The following is a 21387-nucleotide window of genomic DNA, read 5'->3' as shown; positions in this document are numbered from 1 at the left end:
GCTGGTAGTGAAATCTAGGATGCGCGTTTCATCCCGGAGTGAACATCAACTCTTCAATGCAGGTACATCTAACTGATGAGTCCCAAATAGGACGAAATGCACGTCCTGGATTCCATTTCAACCCACTATCCACCTTTGCTTAAAAAGCTTGTGTCCTAAGGATATATCGAGATAATCCGCACAGGATGTACATATGCCAATAAGAGACTGATCAATTGCAGTCCTAAACATAAATGGGAAGATACAAGTAAAACAACACCAAGTGAAGTTATTAGTTATATTTTATATACAATTACCAACAGTGTACCTTACGTAATGTTTATAAAAAGTGGTTTCATTCAACAGTTATGATACTCAACAATAAGGTAAAACGGACAGATTCATATTTTTGCACATTCTTAACTTTTTGATCTTTGATCTACTGAAGAAATACATGAGCAAATTTTTACTCTTTTTGAATGACTATTTTCATAACTAAATAGAGATTACTATTATTAATGTAAGTAAATCACGCAAGGAAGTGTCTTTCATGTAGTGATTGATTATGTTTATGATAATGTAACTGATACTCAGGTACCTTATATTTTACAGTTTATAAATATTTTGCAGTTCATTTTGTTCTTGATAATAATACTGTAATTTTAGTTAAAGCTTATCTTTCAGTTATGAGATTTTATGTATAACTTAGTTGTTAGGTCTATCTATTTAGATGGATTTAGTGATAAATATAAAAATGCACCCTTTACGTAAGGAAATAAAGAAAAATTGACTATAAATTGTAAAACAATTCATGTTATACCATGAGGAAGTATTAACAAACGAATAAAAGGGAAATTAGATTCTATGAGCAAGTTATTCAAAATAAGCAAAGATTTCAAACTTAAGCAAACAATAAAAAGGAAGTAAAATCACAAATGAGTTAGTGAAATAGTTCATTTTGACAATTAAATATAACACCCTATAAACTCTATCAATGTTTGAGTTCACTTATTTTGGTGATTTATTAAAATGTAATATGAAAAGAGAGGTTAGGGTTGGTAGGAGTAAAACTACATAGTGGAGAAGATTTATAGCTCAGGTGGATGATTTTGATGGAGTTTTGTTCTCTGAGCTGGATGGTTTGGTCGTGGAGCTTTCATTGTTCTTCTGAACAACTTCATCAGCACAAACTTCATGTAAAAGTGAAGTGAAACGCATATGGAGAAATTCGAACACTTCACTTCTATCTGAAGTTTGTGCTGATGATGTCGTTCAGAAGAACGATGAAAGCTCCACGACCAAACCATCCAGCTCAGAGAACAAAACTCCATTGAAAAGTAAAACTACATATTTTTTTCTTCAGCATTATAATAAGTTATTATTGCTATTGAACTATTTCAATTACATTAATTTTCATATTGTACTACAATTATTTTATATTTTCATTAGCAATCTGATAATGTCACATTACATCCAATTATTTTAAGTAACATTATAGAGGAACGTAAATATGAAGTTAGAAAAATGTTATTATTACAACTTAAAGGACCAGAGTTACATATTCGAGAATATGATAAATATCAATTTCTAGTCAATAGACAAGTAAGTGTTATTTTAAATATATATGTGATTTGTAGGTTATATTTGTTAAGGATTGATTTCATTTGTGATACTGTAATGAATGAGAACACAAATAGGGACAATCGAAGGTATTTGAACACAAAATTACAGAATATCTTAGAAAAATCTAAGAGTCATACAGTAAATAATTCATCCGCAAAATACCAGTCAATCGTTTCAGACTTCATTGTTCCTTTGTCTTCACAGTAATCATTCTCTGTTCTCGTTCTCTTTTCTTCGATCCTTTTAACCTTCTACCGCTAGGTATTTCACTTTCGATTGATGATACATACTACTTACATGTGTCAACATCAGTAGTACACGCCACAATACCACTAAGAACCAAGGAGCACTGGACAGATGTTTAATCATAGTGGGAAACATTTCAGAAATGTCTATCTACAGATATGCTGCAAATTAAACTTGGGACCTTCAGATTTTGAAGTGACCCCTTAATATTTAAAACCACTGAGTTGGCAGGCGATCATTTTTTTCATTTGTGAAAGTTGTTTAACATTTATGACAACTATTGACTTTAGAATGAGGATTTTGTATAGGCAATTTAATATAAAGACAATTTACATATTGAGGTGAGTTTATTTAAACAAACACTGAAAACTAGAATACTGTGGACTTCTAATATGAAGTTAAATTTTTCCGGTTTCATATATTCCCTGAGACAGGATGAATACTGTGTGTGGTAAATTATTTTCTGTATCGTGAGTTAACTGTTAAATTTAGCCTCGTCTGGTCAAGTTTAAAATGTTTGATAAAGAATTTAATCCTCTCCAGTATTTAACCCGTAAAGAACCAAATGAATGTATAGATTAGAGATGATGAATTACAATACAATAGCTATGGTGTCATGTTCTGAGATCAGTTCGTGATGGTATAGAAATTACTTTTTCAAACTAGTGACTGATGGGAACACATTCTGAGTATCGTCTTTCCTCCGTAACATATTGTTTGTATATTTGTTTGAAGTAGCACAGTTTGCTCTATGCATACAAATCATTTTGGCAAATGACTATATTTGATGACAAAATCTCTTCTAATTTCACAGGCTGAACAAAATATTGAATTGTTATTAAATCCACCAGTACAAGAACTAACAGTTCAAGCCGCTGAATCCACTGATGATGACGATTTACAAGATAATCTTGATGATAAAGTGAAATTAGAAGAAGCGTCTGAAAAAGATGTTATTGAAAATAAACCGACTGGACCATCATTTGAAGAATTGACACGTGAACTATTAAAATATGATCGTTTAGTGAAAAGAATCCAGTATGAATCCAGACGTACAATTTGTTTGGAATTATTTGAAGTACATTGTGATGAATTAATTCGTTCTTTAACTAAACGAGCTGAAAATATATCAGATCGTATTTTAGAACGGATTTTGGAAGATCATAGAATAATGAATAAAACGTAAATTTCTAATTTTATCTGCATTGTATTCGTCACACTTAACCTATATGTTCTGTATTTCCATTATTTGTATACGTGATCATATGAAAAAGTTGACTATTAACGAAATTTAAACTGATTAATCACTGAGAAGTAAACAACATGTTAGATGTTAAGGAATTTGATATTAAGACGAAACAGCTATACAATACTTACTGTTTTTTAACTGTTATATAACGAAAATCAATCAAGATGTGAAACTTTAAATTCAATAATTTTCAGGAACACCTTATAACAATGATCATCATGTCGTCACAAAAGACTAACTTCGAGGGGTAATTCACGAAGTTGGAATGGGAACTCGTGCCCAATGAACTTCAACCATGTTGAGCGTGAGAAAAATGCCATTAATGATAATGGGTAATGGTCATGCATTAATATGAACTAACCGCGACCAGGGATGTCGACTACTGGATCTCAACTTATCGGTCCGAAGGTTGAGTGGTCACCACCAGTTCACAAGGTTCACTTTTCGATCCTTTATTAGGTGGTGGATGTGCACTTTAAAGCGGTCTCATATTAGGAAAATAAAGCCGTCCAATACGTTCTGAGTTTCAAGTAACATAGCATACTTGGGCACAAAAAATCACTGAATATTTGCCCATCAGTAACTTCAGCTGAGAATACACATACTTCAATAGATGTTTATAATCGAGTATTGTCAACCTAGTGTATCTTAAGCCATGCAACAATTTTGAGAAGCATAACTCCATCAGCTAAAATGAGTACAATCTAGTTTAGTTTTATCAACAGCATCAAATTTAAATGTTCATAGATTGATGATTAACATTGAAATAACTACCAAAAAGGAATGAGTTGAATGATTCACAAATTTTGTCCGAATTATACAATTTGTAGACATTGCAACAATGAGATTAAGGTAGCTAATACTGGTTAGTGAGGTTATTTAAGTCTTATTTTAATAATTTTTACTCTTATGTTCTATTGACTTTGTTTGCTTTAGTTGTCTGATTTTAATCATATCCTCAGATTATTTTTCAGATAATTCATGATACATCATTCCCACTATGCAACTAACATCCTATTTTACTCATTATATGTATAAATGGAAGCTATATATAATGAAATAATATCTCTGTAGCATAATTCTTTCGTTAAATCTTGATTATGTCTTAATTCACTGGATGTAAATACTTTTGACCATAGTCGACATAAATGTTATTACAAATTTCAAGGTATCTGTGATTCATGGAATTTAAGATTTATTTAAACTACTTAATTATAAACGAATATTTTTATTTTATTTAGTTTGATTCAAGAATATGAACTTATCAGTACCAAAGCGTTAACTGTTCCAACTGATATTTCACATATGATACAAATTAATGAATTTGTTAATCATGCAGAAAAAGTTACAATGAACACCTTAGAACGTGAGCTGGATAATTGTAAAGATCGCTTATTATTTCTTATGGACCATGCACAATTAAATCCATCAGATATGCGTATTAATAGTCAGGTATTTGAATGGCATACACGTATGAATGAAGTATTCGCTGAAAGTCGACGTATTACACAAACGAAACGTGAAGAATTTGAAATCAGTCTGAGATATAAACGTGAAAGATTTATTGAAGAAATTGAATCATATAGAAAACAAGTGGATAAATTCCAAGGATATGGAGATCTGAATGAAATAAATCGATATTTGAAGAAAGCACAAAGTTTAAATTCAAAGTTAGAAATAGCTTTAACTAAAATAGATGGATTCAATGCAGATGAAGAAGCATTGAAATGGGATACAACATCATATCCACTACGTAATGAAATACAAAATATATTGAAACCATTTTTAACTCTATATGAAATGACAGTAGAATTCAATAAGAAACATAAAGAATGGATGGAAGGATCTATGGATAAGGTTGAACCAGAAAAAGTAGAAATGGACGTATCAAACTATTATCGTAGTTTGTTCAAACTAGAGAAGACATTCGATACTTTACCAGCACCACGAAAAATTGCTACACAAGTTCGTGGAAAAGTCGAAGAATTCAAGGAACATTTACCGCTAATACGTGCGTTATTTAATCCAGGTTTACGTGAAAGACATTGGGAACAAATTTCAGAAATAGTTGGTTTTACAGTAAGTAATCAAGAAGAAGGAATATGTTTAGCTAAATTGATTGATATGAATCTTGATCCGTATATATCTAAATTTGACTCAATCTCAGAAGCTGCTAGCAAAGAAAATAGTCTTGAAAAAACACTGGATAAAATGCATAAAGAATGGGAATCAGTAAGTGAATTCAACTGATAGTTACATGTTTTCTATAATGTTTATGTACATATAGTTTAATTTTTACATATATACATGGTAAAACATTTGAGCCATCTGTTTTCCAAATCTATGTATATTGCAATAAGCTTTCCTATTTTAGGTCTGTTTTAGATGAGTACTTTTCAATACAAATTGTGTATGTATTTAACGGTTATTATAGGAAGCTTACAAATTACTGCATTGCTAGATGCGAGGAAACTCAATCGGAAACACCGCAGTTGTTCGTGTAAATAACTTATTATGTATCATTTAAAGACTTACTTACTTACTTACGCCTGCTACTCCCAATGGAGCATAGGCCGCTGACCAGCATTCTCCAACCCACTCTATCCTGGGCCTTCTTTTCTAGTTCCATCCAATTCTTGTTCATTTTTCTCATGTCTATCTCCATTTCTCGGCGTAATGTGTTCTTTGGTCTTCCTCTTTTCCTTTGACCTTCAGGATTCCATGTGATCGTACTTCTAGAGATCATCTAAAGAAGAGGTAAATACAGTTGAATCTGTCCACATCACATAGGACAGAAGGAAAATATAAATATGACCGTTGCACTAGTAGAAAACTTCCCTGGTTGAAGATAAGTGGGAGGTATTGGCTATAGAAAAACATTTGTATAACATGTTTTTGAATGATTACAATCTTAATAAACGTTAAACAGAGATATGTTGGGATATTGCACAACTGATACTGATAATTCTTTACTGAACCAAAATTTCTAGTCTTAAATAAATCATTTATTATTACTATTAATGTTTATATAAAAGTAATTTATTCTAAGTGAATGTACAGTGTATCATTGTAGAAGCATGTAGAACTTTTGATGTACAGGTAACTACTAGTTAATTATATGTGGGTAATTTCAATTCCATTTTAACTGAGGATTTTTGAAACTTTTCTTCTCTTTCTACTAATAATGATATTTATTGAACATGACTACATGTACAGTAATCAATAATATAATTGTTGAATTCATGAGTCAATTTGAGCTAGACGACCATGGAGAACCGGAAAGCACTGGATGGTTGTTTCGTCCTAACATGGGACCCCTCAGCAAAGCGCAGGAATTCAACTATTAAATTGCTAAAATATCTACAAAACCCCCCTTCTGATAATAATCAATAGAATGTTTTTTCAAACAAGTGAAACAAATATGATCTCATCATACTGATCTAAAGTGTGACATCTTAGACCAGTGAAGGGTTTGTGTCAAGTTCTAACTGATGTTTTGAAGTGAAAACTGTAGTATTATTAATCGTTTATTTTAATATGTATATAAACATTTGTTTTGGTGAATAATTAATGCAGCTATTGTACAATTAAGTATATTTTAATATTATATAATTTAATGTCTTCTAATAGCGCGATTCCATCCCATTCTCCCTAGTTTATATTCGATTTCTTAATTGTGTCTTGTTGAAGTTCTGATTCCTTTGAAATGAATGGTAAATCATTAGATTATTTCAAACTCACAATTTATTTCATTTTGATTTTAGTAGTGTTAAAACTATGTAGAATTGGAATATGACTTACTGACATACGACAAACTGAAACTTTTGTTACTTAAGATTAATTGTTCTGAAATTGTTATCAAACATTGAACGAAAATAGGAGGCTTAAATTGTTAAATTATTTGAGGAGTGATTAATATACAAGCAGTAACTTTAAAATTCTCAATCGTTTTTTCACATACTTCAACTGATCTTTTTTTCAATGGTTAAGATCATGAGTTAGTTGAAGCTAGACCACCATGGAAAACCTGGAAGGACTGGTGGTTTAGCTCCAACTGACTCATGATCTTAACCATTGAAATTATTATAATATCCACAAAACCCATCCGATATTGATCTTTTTTTGTTTTAATTATTTTTATTTATAGATGGAGCTCAACTTGATACCATATCGTGACAGTGGTACATTTATACTGTCTTCAGTGGATGATATACAAGTATTGTTAGATGATCATATTGTAAAAACTCAAACAATGCGTGGATCACCTTATATTAAACCATTCGAAGCGGAAATCAAGTAAGTTACATACTATATATATATATATATATATATATATATATATATATATATATATATATATATATATATATATATATATATATATATATATTTATTTATTTATTTATTTATTTGGAAGTGATTTCAGTTCTACAGAATAGACAGTGGCAAGTACCTAGAGGAAGCACATATATTCAATTAAAATTGACCGAAATTCCGTCGAATATATCCACAAGGGGATGACTTAAATCATTGTAAATTAAAATGATTCAGGTTGATTTTTTATTGTATATTGATATCAGCTGAAGAAAGGTTGGGCATCCACAATTTATGGAAGACTATTTTCGTTTCGGTATTGCTCTTCTATGATTATTTGATATTTAAACTCACTTATGTATTAGACTTAATGAGAAGCCAACATCATTGAGTAAGAAATGAATAGTTCAAACATTTTTCCGACTTCAGTAACCGATGATAATAAGTTAAACCCTAGTGATCACAAACAATATGTCAATTCATAGTGAAAACTTACTATAAATTGAACAACCTCAACAAAAATTTCACCTTGATGATTAGTGATTAACTTTCATTTATTTATTATTGATCGATTTGATGATAAATCCTAAATTTAGCATTGCATATTTTATTAGACTGATCGTAGCATTGGTCCTTACATTTATTTGCAATTTATGTGTAATAAATGATTATTGTTATCTACATTTCATGTCAACCTTAGTTAGCTAGATGGATACAAATGTCCCACTGAAGTTTTAGCCTTAAAGACTCTTACGTCACACATTTCCCATAGTATGACATTTCAGGTTAAGAGGTTATTTAGTATTTCGGCAAATTATTGGCAACACTTAATCACATAATCATCATTATTGATTACAGTTTCTAAATTGAATTTTACTCTCCTTAAATATATGACATATTCATGCCGAAAGTTTAATCGATCAGGATGATTGTACAATATGTTGTTGATGTTCAATAAGACGATTCATCCCTAAGCTACAAATAATTTTTTACACCCGAATGGAATGACATTAGTTTCAAAATCAATAATAAGTGAGGCATACAGTATAGACATTTCCTTGTAATTCAGGACAAACAGACTTTCTTTAGTATTGATTCGATGTAGGCTAACGAACTCAGGGATTTTAGGTTCTTTGATATACTTATTTTATTTAAAGTAAAGGTTCAAAATGACTTGGCCAAAGTTTTGTTATTACATTTGATGGATTCAAGACTCATATTATTATCAATGTAGAGTTGTGGAGATTTTTTGAGTTTTTATTTGAGATCATGAACTGATTATTGTTAGGTTTTCAATTGTGGCGTAACAATGATCAGTTCATAATCTCAACGAAAACTTATGTTATTACTTAATTGATGTGTGGGCGAGAATGATAATAACTGGTTGTTTGCTTAGTTAGATATGTAGATAGTCTGACAGGTGTTAGATGAGTTATATATGTTCCCCTATCCTTATTATTAATTGTTATCGATTATTCATTGTTGAATTGCATCGGGTTTTTCGTGTGGGAATATATTTACGTTGTGGCCAGGCTAATCACGTGTGTTTGATATGAGTTGTGTTGATGTCCTGTAGAATAGACACTTGGAGGGAATCGTCTAAGTTAAATTAACGTCCCGTACGTGTAAACAAGGAAAACCAACCATTATAATATTAATTTTGTCAATGAACCTCAATTCCTATTTCTACTCTGGTTAACCCCACAAGTCGAACAGTATATCACATCAAATTAAAAGGTTAACCCTCTAATAATCTATACACTGAAATGAAATAACTAACCTTTGTTTGTGTTAGATAAGTTGTTATCTATTATGATCAAATGCTGAAGTTAATAGAAAGATCTTAACAAGTAGATCATCAATAAATAAAAGATATACTGGGTAAATTAACCCTTTTAGGATAACATTTAATTTTTTGGACAGTTCAGAATCAAGTAGACGATTTGGACTTTGCGGTTGACTTATCCCTCCTATCCCATATACACGAACAAATGCAGATGAAGATAACTAGTGTATCGGCAGCTTCTGAACCAGTAGGCCTCAACACACACAAAGGAAAAATCAATATCCTCAAATACAACACGGAAAACAGCAACACTGTCACACTTGATGGAGAAACTCTGTAACAGGTTTAAACTCTCACGTACCTGGTCAGCATCATCGATGAACAAAGAGGATCTGATGCACACGTAAAGGTGAGGATTGGCAAAACAAGGACAGCATTCCTACAATTGAAGAACATATGAAACTCAAAATAACTGTCAACCAATATCAAAGACAGAGTCTTTCATACGAACATCAAGACAGTTGGTTCGATTGTACGGAGCTGACATTTCGAGAACTACTACAACCATCATCAAGAAGGTACAAGTATTTGTAAACAACTGTCTACTCAAGTTACTCAACATCTATTGGCCGAATATCATCAGCAACACCATTCTGTGGGAGAGGAGAAATCAACTTCCAGTTGAAGAGGAAATGCATAGGAGATACATTGTAGAAGTCGTCAAACTACATCACGGGGCAAACCCTAACTTGGAATCCTAAAGGGAAACGGTAAAAGTGGAAAGGCAAAGAACACATTACATCGTAAAATAGAAACAGCTATGAAAAAGATGAATAACAACTGGTAAGAACTAGAAAGGATTGCTCAGAACAGGATTGGATGGAAAGCGATGATGGATGGCCTATTCTCCTCCATGACATGTAATAAGCATAAGTAAATAAGTGACATTTCAATTTTTTTAACTAATAAGTAAATAATGTTATATCCGAGCGAAGACTAAATCACGAGTAACTTCTGAGACATATTAATTGACTAATATTATCTATACATTCCTATGGTATAATTATTCAATAATTTTATTATGTATATTTATATTCCTATTATTAAACGCTTCATTTTGACCTATAATTTATTATTGTACGATTTACTGTTCTTAAGCTATGTTCAGTTTATTGACTACTGCGTCCCATGTTCACAGCTGCTTTTTGGCTTTATTGTATACAAATGTTATTTTCTATTTTATGGTGCGTTACGGTCTGTTTGATTGATATATAAACCCAGTATGTCTGAAATAAATGATTCGATTCGCATAGTGGAAGCTGGTTTTGGTGTTCCAGACTTAAGTGAACGGGCTAGGCGAACATAGGAGCAATAAAGACGCCAGGCTGCCCATACCAGTCGAACGTCATTGGTTTTGGCACAGTGCTAAGATTGTATAAGTCGTATTTTGATTGGTGGATAAATCACGTGATAAAAAAGCCGGATATAAAGTCACAACAACTAAATATCACAATTATCAAAAGAGGTTTTGCGGAGATTTTAGTCATTTCAATAGTTGAAATCATGAGTCAATTGAAGCTCACTGGTCTAATGGTTAAGCGCTCGCGCGCGAGACTGATAGGTCCTGGGTTCTAATCTCTCAGGGAGGCAGTATCATGAATGCGCACTGCTGGGGAATCCCATACTAGGATGAAACGACTGTCAGATAGTGCCACCATGTTTTTCATGATGGTCTAGCTTCAATCGACTCATGATTTCAACTATTCAAATGATTAAAATCTCCACAAAACCCCTTGTGATAATAATCATCTACTCACTAGTAACTAATTTCAAGAGACATTACTGGAGTTCTATTGTGAAATAGTAACTGATTGATGACAATGGTGGATGTATTGCTGAATTTCGTGGATTCATTGAAATATCACAAGTAACTTATTATTTATTTATTCTTTTTAAAATCTTTTTTTTTCTTCAAGAGATTGGGAACAAAAATTAATATTAACTCAAGATATTCTTGATGAATGGTTAAAAGTACAAGCTACATGGTTATATTTAGAACCAATATTTAATTCACCAGATATTATATCACAAATGCCAGATGAAAGTAGAAAATTTATTATTGTTGATAAAATATGGAAAGAATTAATGAAACAATCAAATCAAAATCATTCTATATTAACTATTATTACTATGGAAAATTTATTAAATAAATTACAAAAATCTAATCAATTACTTGAATTAATCTTAAAAGGATTAAATACTTATTTAGAAAAGAAACGTTTATATTTTCCAAGATTTTTCTTTTTATCTAATGATGAATTATTAGAAATTTTATCAGAAACAAATGATCCATTAAGAGTACAACCACATTTAAAAAAATGTTTTGAAGGTATTGCATCATTATTATTTACTAAAACATTAGATATTACACATATTATAAGTAGTGATAATGAATCAGTTCAATTATCTAATACAATATCAACATTAAATACACATGGTTCTGTGGAAAAATGGTTATTACAATTAGAAACGAATATGATTAATTCAATACAATTAAATATCAATAATGCATTAAATGATTATTTAATTAAATTACGTAAAGATTGGGTTAAATTATGGTGTGGTCAAGCTATATTAGCTGGTTCTATGTATTATTGGACAATGAATGTTGAAGAAGCAATACAAATTAGTCTTGATGCAATGAAAAATTATTTAAAAGTATGTATTCATTTTATCATTTATATCAATACTAATAATAATGATAGAAAGAATAGTTAATTTTTGATTGATTTACTCACATTATGAATTTATTCAATATGACTTCTATTTTGATCCCATGGTAATGACTACTCAATGTAGTATTTGATTTTCTTTTCTAGTATGATAGTTTATTCTTGTATTGAATTAACATGAACTATGCTCATATATGTGATTGGTTATATCGGTCACACACAAAGTAGAACTTCGTACGTAGGTACATCAGTTCAAGTTGCCACACCACATTCGCACAGAGAAGCAGTTGTCGATTCAAATTCCATAGTGGTAGAGGTAATAAGAGTATAAGCAGTAATCGGGAAAATTAGTGTCTAGAGATGTTATTTAAAGAGTATAATACAGTGAAATAAATTTGGGAAGAGAAAAAAAAGAGACAAAGAAGATTCAGGAGATTAGAATTTGGGAGAACACAAAGAGTGGATGCACTTGCGCCATTGCAAACGATTTTGAGCCATGTCGTTCAGGATCTCCAACCATCGGTCGCTATCATCTCGCAGTCCTCAACCAGATAGTCTACACCGACCAACATGGCTCAGTTCACTTGTAAGTGACTTCATGGATTTGTGCCATGTTTTGGTCTGGCCGCCCCTAGCTTTCTTCCAATCTACTCCTATACAGTTGGACATCGCACATCGAGGCAGTCTGTGGTTGGGCATACGTAACACATGTCCCAGCCATCTCAACTGATGAAGTTTTATTACTTCATCGATTGATTTGCCATCCTTACCTAGTACCCCTTTCCTAACAGCTGCGTTACTTAGTCGATGGTCCCATGATATACGAGCAATGTTTCGAAGACACCTATGATCAAATACTAGTAATCTACGAATATCGTCTACTCTTACTGGCCATGTTTCACTGCCATAAAGTAGGACAGAACGAACTGCTGCACAGTAAACACGTCCTTTGGTTGATAGACGGATAACTCGCCTACGCCAAAAATGACGCAAGTTGGTAAAATCTAGTCGAGCCTTCTGTATCTGTGCTGAGATTTCGTCACACAGCAGACCACAAGGGCTGATGGGACTTCCAAGATAAGTGAAGCGGTTGACACGCTCAACCACTTCACTCCCTATCATTGGTTCGGGTGTCAATGCAACCCAATCCTGAAGCAACATTTTGCATTTCGAGGAAGAGATTCGCATGCAGAACATGCTTGCATTGTTGCTTAGAGTGATCAGAAGACTCTGCATTGTCAAAGTCTTCACCAGATTGGTTATATATGTGATCTCATCTTAATTATTAATCAAAATGGGTGTACAATCAATATATAAATGAGTGTATTTTTCGAGTCAGGTCGTCGTCATCGTCATCATGTTTCAGGGTTAATCAATCTCCGCTTATACCAATCTTGTGTTCTTACTTTTGCGTCATGAGAATTGTAGAGGTTTCTCTTTTTAAGTATAAGTGATAAGCGTTTCTGACACAACAATCAGCGACGACCACCTATAAAAAGTAGTGTGGTGTGTGTTACTTATATTGACATAAGTAGTATATGATTGTTAGTCGTGAACAGAAGGTCTGACAGCAGAGAGACAAGAGGATCGAACAGTAAAGAATGGAAACAAAATGCGATTTGTATGAAAATGCAAGGACAATGAAGTCTGAGTCATTTTGAGACATTCGATGGACATTTTGCAAATTTAGCATTTACTTTATGATTGTTAGATTTTATTAACAAGTCCTGTAATTTTGTGTTAAATACATTCGATTGTCCCCACTCGTGTTCTGTTCACTACAGTGCCAAGACAATCAGCATTCCATTCACAAACTATAACACATACTGTTTTTTTAACATCCGACAACTTTATGGTATTTATAGTAAGTAAATTTTGAGTAACTTACGTATCATCTTATTTAGTGACAAATTCTTTTGATGAATATAAACTACAAAGTAAACTATAATAATCAGCTTACAAGTGTCCCAGTCGTTTTAGTGAGAAGCTATGACTGGTGGAGTTCAGACATACTAAGAGTAAAATATTTGTCCACAATGGCATAGAGTGTTTGTTTTCCTATATCATAAATTGGTCGGTGATATAGTACCAATAAATCTCAACCCAGTGGTCCCTGGGGTTTAAAGTTCACTACAAGACCTGGAGTCTTTCCGTTTAACTCCTGGTAGAGCAATGAATATACGTTGCTTAGTAGAAACGTCCTGGTTCGAGAAATCTGTGTAGTGCTTTCTGATTTCCAATGTTACTCCAAGGGAGACCGATCTGTGACTAAAATGACCTAAATATTAGCTCAGTCTTCAATTACGTTAACAATGGAGTAGTTGTATACACTCTTTGTCTTCCCATAAACTGTGAGATTAAAATTAATTTATGCCTTTCTTTCTACGAACCAATTCTTTCTCCTTGAACCATATCCTCATAGACAATCATTTTTTTTATATATTCCTACATTCGAAATAAATGGTTCCATGAATTTGGTGTTCATCTAGTTGTGATAATGAGGTATGGCAACTTGGACCGATGCATATATGTGCTGGTCCCTACATTGTAGATGACTGACTAACGTTGATAGTCATACAAATTCTTAAGATGAATGCTCATCTATATTAGTGACTTCCAAATGATCAGTGACTCCGTATTTCATTTCTATATGTATCATTTTCCTACTGGAAAGACACAGATTTTCAATTTTATTTCTCCTTAGGAAGTTCTCCAACCAATATAGGCTCATAATTAAAACTCGTATCAGTTACTCGTAAGCTTGATTTGATTTATTATATTTCTATTTTCTTGCAGAAAAGTTTGAAATAACAGTCGTCCATTTATTCCAGCTTTTAAACTTTAACAATTTCCCAAAAACTATTATTAAGTTCACAGTCCATTTATTTAGAGGCCACATTCTATTGCAATAAGAGAATACATTGTTATAGTACACAAAGCATTTTGTACATGTTGAAAATCACATCGCCTATCACTTAAATAAGCCAGACGAGAAATCAGATTTTTCCATGTACCTTCCGCTCTATAAAATGAAACTTGATGTTTGAATTTTCAGTTCAATTGTCAAACTATATGACTTGATGAATGAGATAGTAATCAGGAATTTGAATATGTGAATGTACTTTGGTTTGTACTCGGTGGAATTTTTTAAAAAAAAGGTTACATCCAGTTCTTGGTGTACATCTTTGTAACAGACCTTAATGTTCCATTCTCTTTCAAAATATAAATGTTTGTAGGTAAACAACCAGCAAATAGATGAAATTGTTGCTATGGTTAGAGGACAATTATCTAAACAAAATCGTATAACACTACAAGCATTAATTGTGTTAGATGTTCATGCACGTGATGTACTGGCCGAACTAATATCACTTAAATGTCAATCCAATACAGAATTTTCATGGCTTAGTCAACTACGTTATTATTTGGTTGAACAAAAGCTAGTGACACGTATGATTAATTCACAATTAAAGTAAGCCCTTTTATTGTTCATGTCCATACGAAATATAGTTTTATGAATTATAAAATTTCAACTACTTATTTTAATTAGTATAAAGATTTATAATAGCTTTATGTTATTGAAAGTATTTATTCGGGTGGGAAATTTAATGATATATGGTGTATGTAAGCACTTTCTTCTAAACTTGATCATCCTTATTACTTATTCATTTCGTACTCAATATTTCGAGAGAATTTCTACCGTACAAGAATGAATTGAAAACTAATGACAACTATGAAGTGCTGGAGAGTTGTTTCATGGACAATTATCATCCACTCATAGAATTTCTCATGTTACACATCATTTATAGATCGGAAATCACTTTTGAAAAAATCTTTCATTAATATAAAGAGATCGTACGCTTACTACTTGTTATAATGCACTTCTTTTTTTAAGCTATGGTTATGAATATTTGGGTAATACTGGGAGATTAGTTATCACACCATTGACTGATAGGTGTTATCGAACATTATTTGGAGCATTACATTTACATTTGGGTGGTGCGCCTGAGGGTCCAGCTGGTACAGGTAAAACAGAGACAACCAAAGATCTCGCAAAAGCAGTAGCTAAACAATGTGTTGTATTCAATTGTTCCGATGGACTGGATTATATTGCTTTGGGTAAATTTTTCAAGGTATGAATTGAATATTGTTATTATACGAAATAATTATTTTACAGTATTTTGATTTTTGTTAGTAGATAAAGACTATTTTAATACATTTTCCTGATGCAAAGATAACTGTTTTCGTAAACCATAAAGATCGTTAAGTTTTACCAGATTGTCTGTCTTTAACAATGTAAGAACGTCATGTAATTAATTCATATTTATTTTTATTATTTTGTCTCGTAAAATACTATATATACAATGTTTTTCTCTAACTATTTAGCTGTCTTCAAACCTTTATGTTATACTACTTAAACTAACCCCTCTATGGTTATCACAGGATGATTTTGATCCTTTCTTAAATATTGGGACAATCAATGATTGCGACCAGTCAGATGGAATTACGTTAGATTCCCAGATTTTATCTTAAATATTAGTCAATCTAGTCGCTGAAACTGGACCACTATCCTTAAAGACATCCGGAGTTAATCCATCTGAACTAGCTTCCATTCTCCAGTTCGGATTAGCTATTGCTTTTCCAACTTCAGTCAGAGTCAGATAGCCTATCCCAATGTTTCATCCAGGCTGTTTGGGAATGGTGGGTAACTGTAGAGCAGCTGAAGGCCTGCTAAAATACTCCTTAAAGTCTTCCGCCTGTCGTTCTAAACATCTGGACTGAGAGCAAATAAGAGTGCTGTCTTTTTCCGAGGTTGTCTCACTTAAACTTCACTTCTTAATTCCGATCGTACGTTGTAGTTGACTGAGTGACTTAACGTTTCATCTCTCTTTTTTTTTCGTGCAATTATCATTTTTGAAGTATTTTTGTTTATAAACCGTTCGGTCTGTTCACTACATCAGATCCTTGTTCATGTTGGCAGAATTTCCCTTTATGTATCCATACTTCAACTCATTTAAAGATATACAAATCATAACACCTTTCGTATAAGAACTATATCGATTACAGTTGTCATGTCTTTTTTTATTAAGTAATCCCCTCCTAGCTTAAGCTTTTATTTCAGAGTGAGCTACATAGAGATTAGGAAAAGGTTATTACGTGCAAAAATTCATTCCAAAAGTAATAATCGTATATTTTTAGAGAGATAATGGAGTATTTTCATATTATTGTCATTGCTGGAATTTCCCCAAAACGATTGAATTTACACGTGAACATTTTTCTAAATTAAATATTTTTTATGGCTTGTAGTTTCCAGCATGATGATGCGACGGGACATCTGAGTAATAAAGTACTGGTATGATTAAGATAATATAAATGACAATTCATTCATGGAACTAAGAGATAAATCTCAAATGACTTGATTACAGAAGACAGTATCTTTTTTTGAATAATTGAATACGTTGTTAAAGAATGAAAGCCTATACTTATATATAATATATAACAGACAATTAATCAAAGATGAAAATGATGATTTCAAACTATTCACTACTACTTTCCTTCTGTTAGTCATTATATCTGAGTTATATTTAAATGCAGCTTGATACATTAAGATTGATCAACACTAAGGATTATACAACAAGAAATTGATTATGAAAAAAGAATAATAAAAACCTGAAGTATCTCAAAACCATAGAAAATCAATCTCAGTTCAGATAGTTTACTAATAATGTTTCTGTCTCAGAAGCCAAGTAACATAAACTTAAAAATTGTGGAACAATCAGTTCTCTGTAAACCGACTGAGTGTCTTGTTAATGAGAATAATCTATCATGAAATATAGGTTCAACACTTCTTAACAATTACGTCCAATTATTTAGATATCTTCTATTTGGTGTCCGTAAATTCGTCAGAAGATACGTAAACCGTAATAAGCTTCTTTAGTTTACGAGTAATATTCTCAAATATATTCATATAGATAGTAAATATGTGCTAATATCTATGTCATTTATTTTATTCTCATTTAATGTAATTTACACAGGGACTTGCATCATGCGGTGCATGGTCATGTTTTGATGAATTTAATCGTATTGATTTAGAAGTACTTTCTGTAGTAGCTCAACAAATTTTAACTATTCAACGTGCAATTCTTGCCAATCAAACAAGTTTAATATTTGAAGGAACTGAAATTAAATTAGATCGAACGTGTGCTGTATTCATTACAATGAATCCAGGTTATGCTGGACGTTCAGAACTACCAGATAATTTAAAAGTTAGTCTTATTGTAATTTGAATAATACATTAAATTATATTAACTAATAGAATCCACAACTGAAAAATAATCAATCTAGCTGCCACACTACATTGGTGGTAGAGGTAGTAAGAGTATAAGCAGTAATTGGAAAGATTAGGGTTTGACGATGTTATTCATGGAGTAAAATAAATTTGAAAAGAGAAAAAAGAGACAAGGAGGATTCAGAAGATTAGAATTTGGGAGAACACAAAGAGTGGATGCACTTGCGCCATTGCAAACGATTTTGAGCCATGTCGTTCAGGATCTCCAACCATCGGTCGCTATCATCTCGCAGTCCTCAACCAGATAGTCTACACCGACCAACATGGCTCAGTTCACTTGTAAGTGACTTCATGGATTTGTGCCATGTTTTGGTCTGGCCGCCCCTAGCTTTCTTCCAATCTACTCCTATACAGTTGGACATCGCACATCGAGGCAGTCTGTGGTTGACCATACGTAACACATGTCCCAGTCACCTCAACTGATGAAGTTTCACTACTTCATCAATTGATTTGCACAAATAATGTTAGTTCATACAGTAATAATCAATTCTATACTAACATTTAACTTATTTATATTTCCTTCAAAATTATTAGTTCCATATATCTTGGGAAGAACATTTTAATATATTTAAATGATTCCCATTAATGGATTAAATTCTAATTGTCTTACTTATTTGTGTCCAATTGAATATTGACATAAGAATAATGAAATAGGATCTTGTTCGGGAAATTTTTCATTATACCCTAGATAATTTTTCATCTAAGTTGAAACACTTTGATTTGTATTTCATTAAGTCTCCAAACATTGACTTTTACTGTCAGTTGTATTCAATAAATAAAAATCTATGGTGAATAACAATTGCAAACTTTATATTGTTGTCTTTCATTATGGCCTGATAACATATGAACATTTTATGTTTAACTCTTATTCTATCAAGGATATTATATGTAAGCATGCAGTGGATAAATACATACAACCCATAACTTATTACAAGCCTTAAGACCTCATCAATTGATTTCTTCCCTTAATCTTTCTCTCTATCCGTAACTTCACTACTGCTTATAAGTGTTTATCTCATATATGAGTGATGACTTGAAAATAAGTTAAATTAAATGCTTCCAAATTGTACTCACTTTTAGAGACGCCAGCTTTGAAGAAATATATTCGTTCCGGTTTTTTCAGAAATTCATTTCCTACATAAGAAACCTCTTGCTTAAATTCGTAAAAGACACCAGTTTGCTAGTACATTCACCTAAGAAGACGGTTTCATGGTTAATCTAGATACAAAACGGATTTTATAAACGTTAATTTACTTCTTGACATTAATATAAATGTAGAAGATATAAGAGAATTCCATTCTTTATTGTGCGGAGTGAGTCGACGTATCTATTTCATGTATTTGATTTAGGATAGTTGAAGAAAATCATCAGTATAAACATTAGTTACTATACACTACAATTTATCATTGTACTTGGTCCATTACTACAAGCGATTATTCGCTTTCTGAATAGCTCTATAACATCACTTACTACTGCAGATTCCAAAAGTTTGATTCGAAATTCTCAAGAATCAACTGATTCCTTCAGAGTTTTCAATGTTTTTTTAACAAGTAACTTGACTTTAGAACTTGGTTTAGGTAAGTTCCAAGTATTTATAACAAACTTCAATGCATACTAATTCGTTCACACTGATGAGCATCAACTTTGACCTATCATTATTCACTGACAGAATGTTTTAAAATTTAATAATTATCAAATTTATGCTATTTTCTTGTCTTTTCAAGGCTTTGTTTCGTTCAGTAGCTATGATGGTACCAGATTATGCAATGATTGCAGAGATTTCATTATATTCATGTGGTTTTGTTAATGCTCGTCCACTTGCTATAAAAATTGTTGCTACTTATCGTTTATGTTCAGAACAATTATCTAGTCAATCTCATTATGATTATGGTATGAGAGCTGTGAAATCTGTCCTTACAGCAGCTGGTAATCTTAAAGTAAGTATAAGAACATAAATTATCATGATAATATTTATAATGAACTAATCAATGTTAGGTTGCTCTTTAGTGACTAAATCATAATGTAATGGTAATAATAAGAAGTTAAAGATAAACACAAAGGGACAAAGATTAGCATCTGTGATACACAACTAAAGTCAATTCAGTCCCAAATAAATCAAAATAATGGGATATCGTATAAAGTTTAATGAATGTTTATCAATTAATCAAATGATAACAAACAAGTATAACAAAGTGACTTCAGTTGGAAATTTGTTCCTCGGAATTCTTGCTGAATGTTTTATAGATATCGTCAAAATCCTAAAACCGTTGACTCAGTTATTTGCAGAGTCAAAGATATGCACTTTTGAGTAGTCGTCTGAAATTAAAACGAAACATTAATTTGGAGGTCTGTCATTCTGAATAGTTCTTCAGGTTATGTCAGTTATAGGTCGTGAAAAGAATTTTTTTATCAGCAGTGCATTAAATAGATTTTAACAGATTACACATGTTATGAATTCAGCTGATATATGCTCACTTAATAAAGAATCACTAATTTGTTGAGCTCACTAGTCATGGATCCACTTTACAATAATAATGCTAAGAGCCTTAACTTAATCAACAAAATCATCTACCTCGGACAATGATCTGACATCTTAACATTTACGTGTTCACTCACATTCTTGTATTTTCATAGCCCTGTCAGAACAAGAAAACATCAAACCAGCATACATTCTTTTAAATATGGCTCAAAAACTCAATAATAATTATCATCATTTACAAGATCTTATTATTACCAAAAAAACCACATTCAGTACGTAACTAGAATTTAAGTAAATATCCAATAAAAATATGTACAATGAGTTATATGTGAATAGTTCTGAAAGTTTCGTCTATTTGACTTACTTACCCTTATCTAACAACATACAACCAATCTCTTAATAATTCAAGTTATGATCATTAAAAGAAGTACGGTGTATATTTTCCCATGACAAGTATCGGATGATTACATTAATTAAATCACTTATTTAACTCGGATATGAATCTTTGTTTTTATTTTACCTTCAATTTTTATCCATGTAACATTGAAAGGGGATTTGTAGAGATTTTATTACTTTTATAGTTGAATTCATGAGAAATGAGATTTCTAATTTGGTAGTGTACTAATTTCGACA

General features: G+C 31.8%; 1 protein-coding gene across 1 annotated transcript in view; it reads left to right on the top strand.

Annotated features, from left to right (window-relative positions):
• DNAH7_2 (Dynein heavy chain 7, axonemal) overlaps positions 1–21387 on the top strand; it is a gene marked incomplete at its 3' end in the record, with an annotated part of 85692 nt that overhangs the window by 13382 nt on the left and 50923 nt on the right. The window contains exons 10-18 of the mRNA XM_051218417.1: positions 1429–1581; positions 2663–3030; positions 4339–5329; positions 7245–7393; positions 11174–11915; positions 15166–15398; positions 15822–16059; positions 17962–18192; positions 20000–20212. Coding sequence (XP_051073530.1) covers positions 1429–1581; positions 2663–3030; positions 4339–5329; positions 7245–7393; positions 11174–11915; positions 15166–15398; positions 15822–16059; positions 17962–18192; positions 20000–20212 — 3318 coding nt within the window. The remainder of the gene's footprint in view (positions 1–1428; positions 1582–2662; positions 3031–4338; positions 5330–7244; positions 7394–11173; positions 11916–15165; positions 15399–15821; positions 16060–17961; positions 18193–19999; positions 20213–21387) is intronic.

Source organism: Schistosoma haematobium, chromosome 1 (genome assembly GCF_000699445.3).
Source record: "Schistosoma haematobium chromosome 1, whole genome shotgun sequence".
Lineage (NCBI taxonomy): Eukaryota > Metazoa > Platyhelminthes > Trematoda > Strigeidida > Schistosomatidae > Schistosoma > Schistosoma haematobium.
This window is presented reverse-complemented; position numbering and strand designations above follow the sequence as displayed.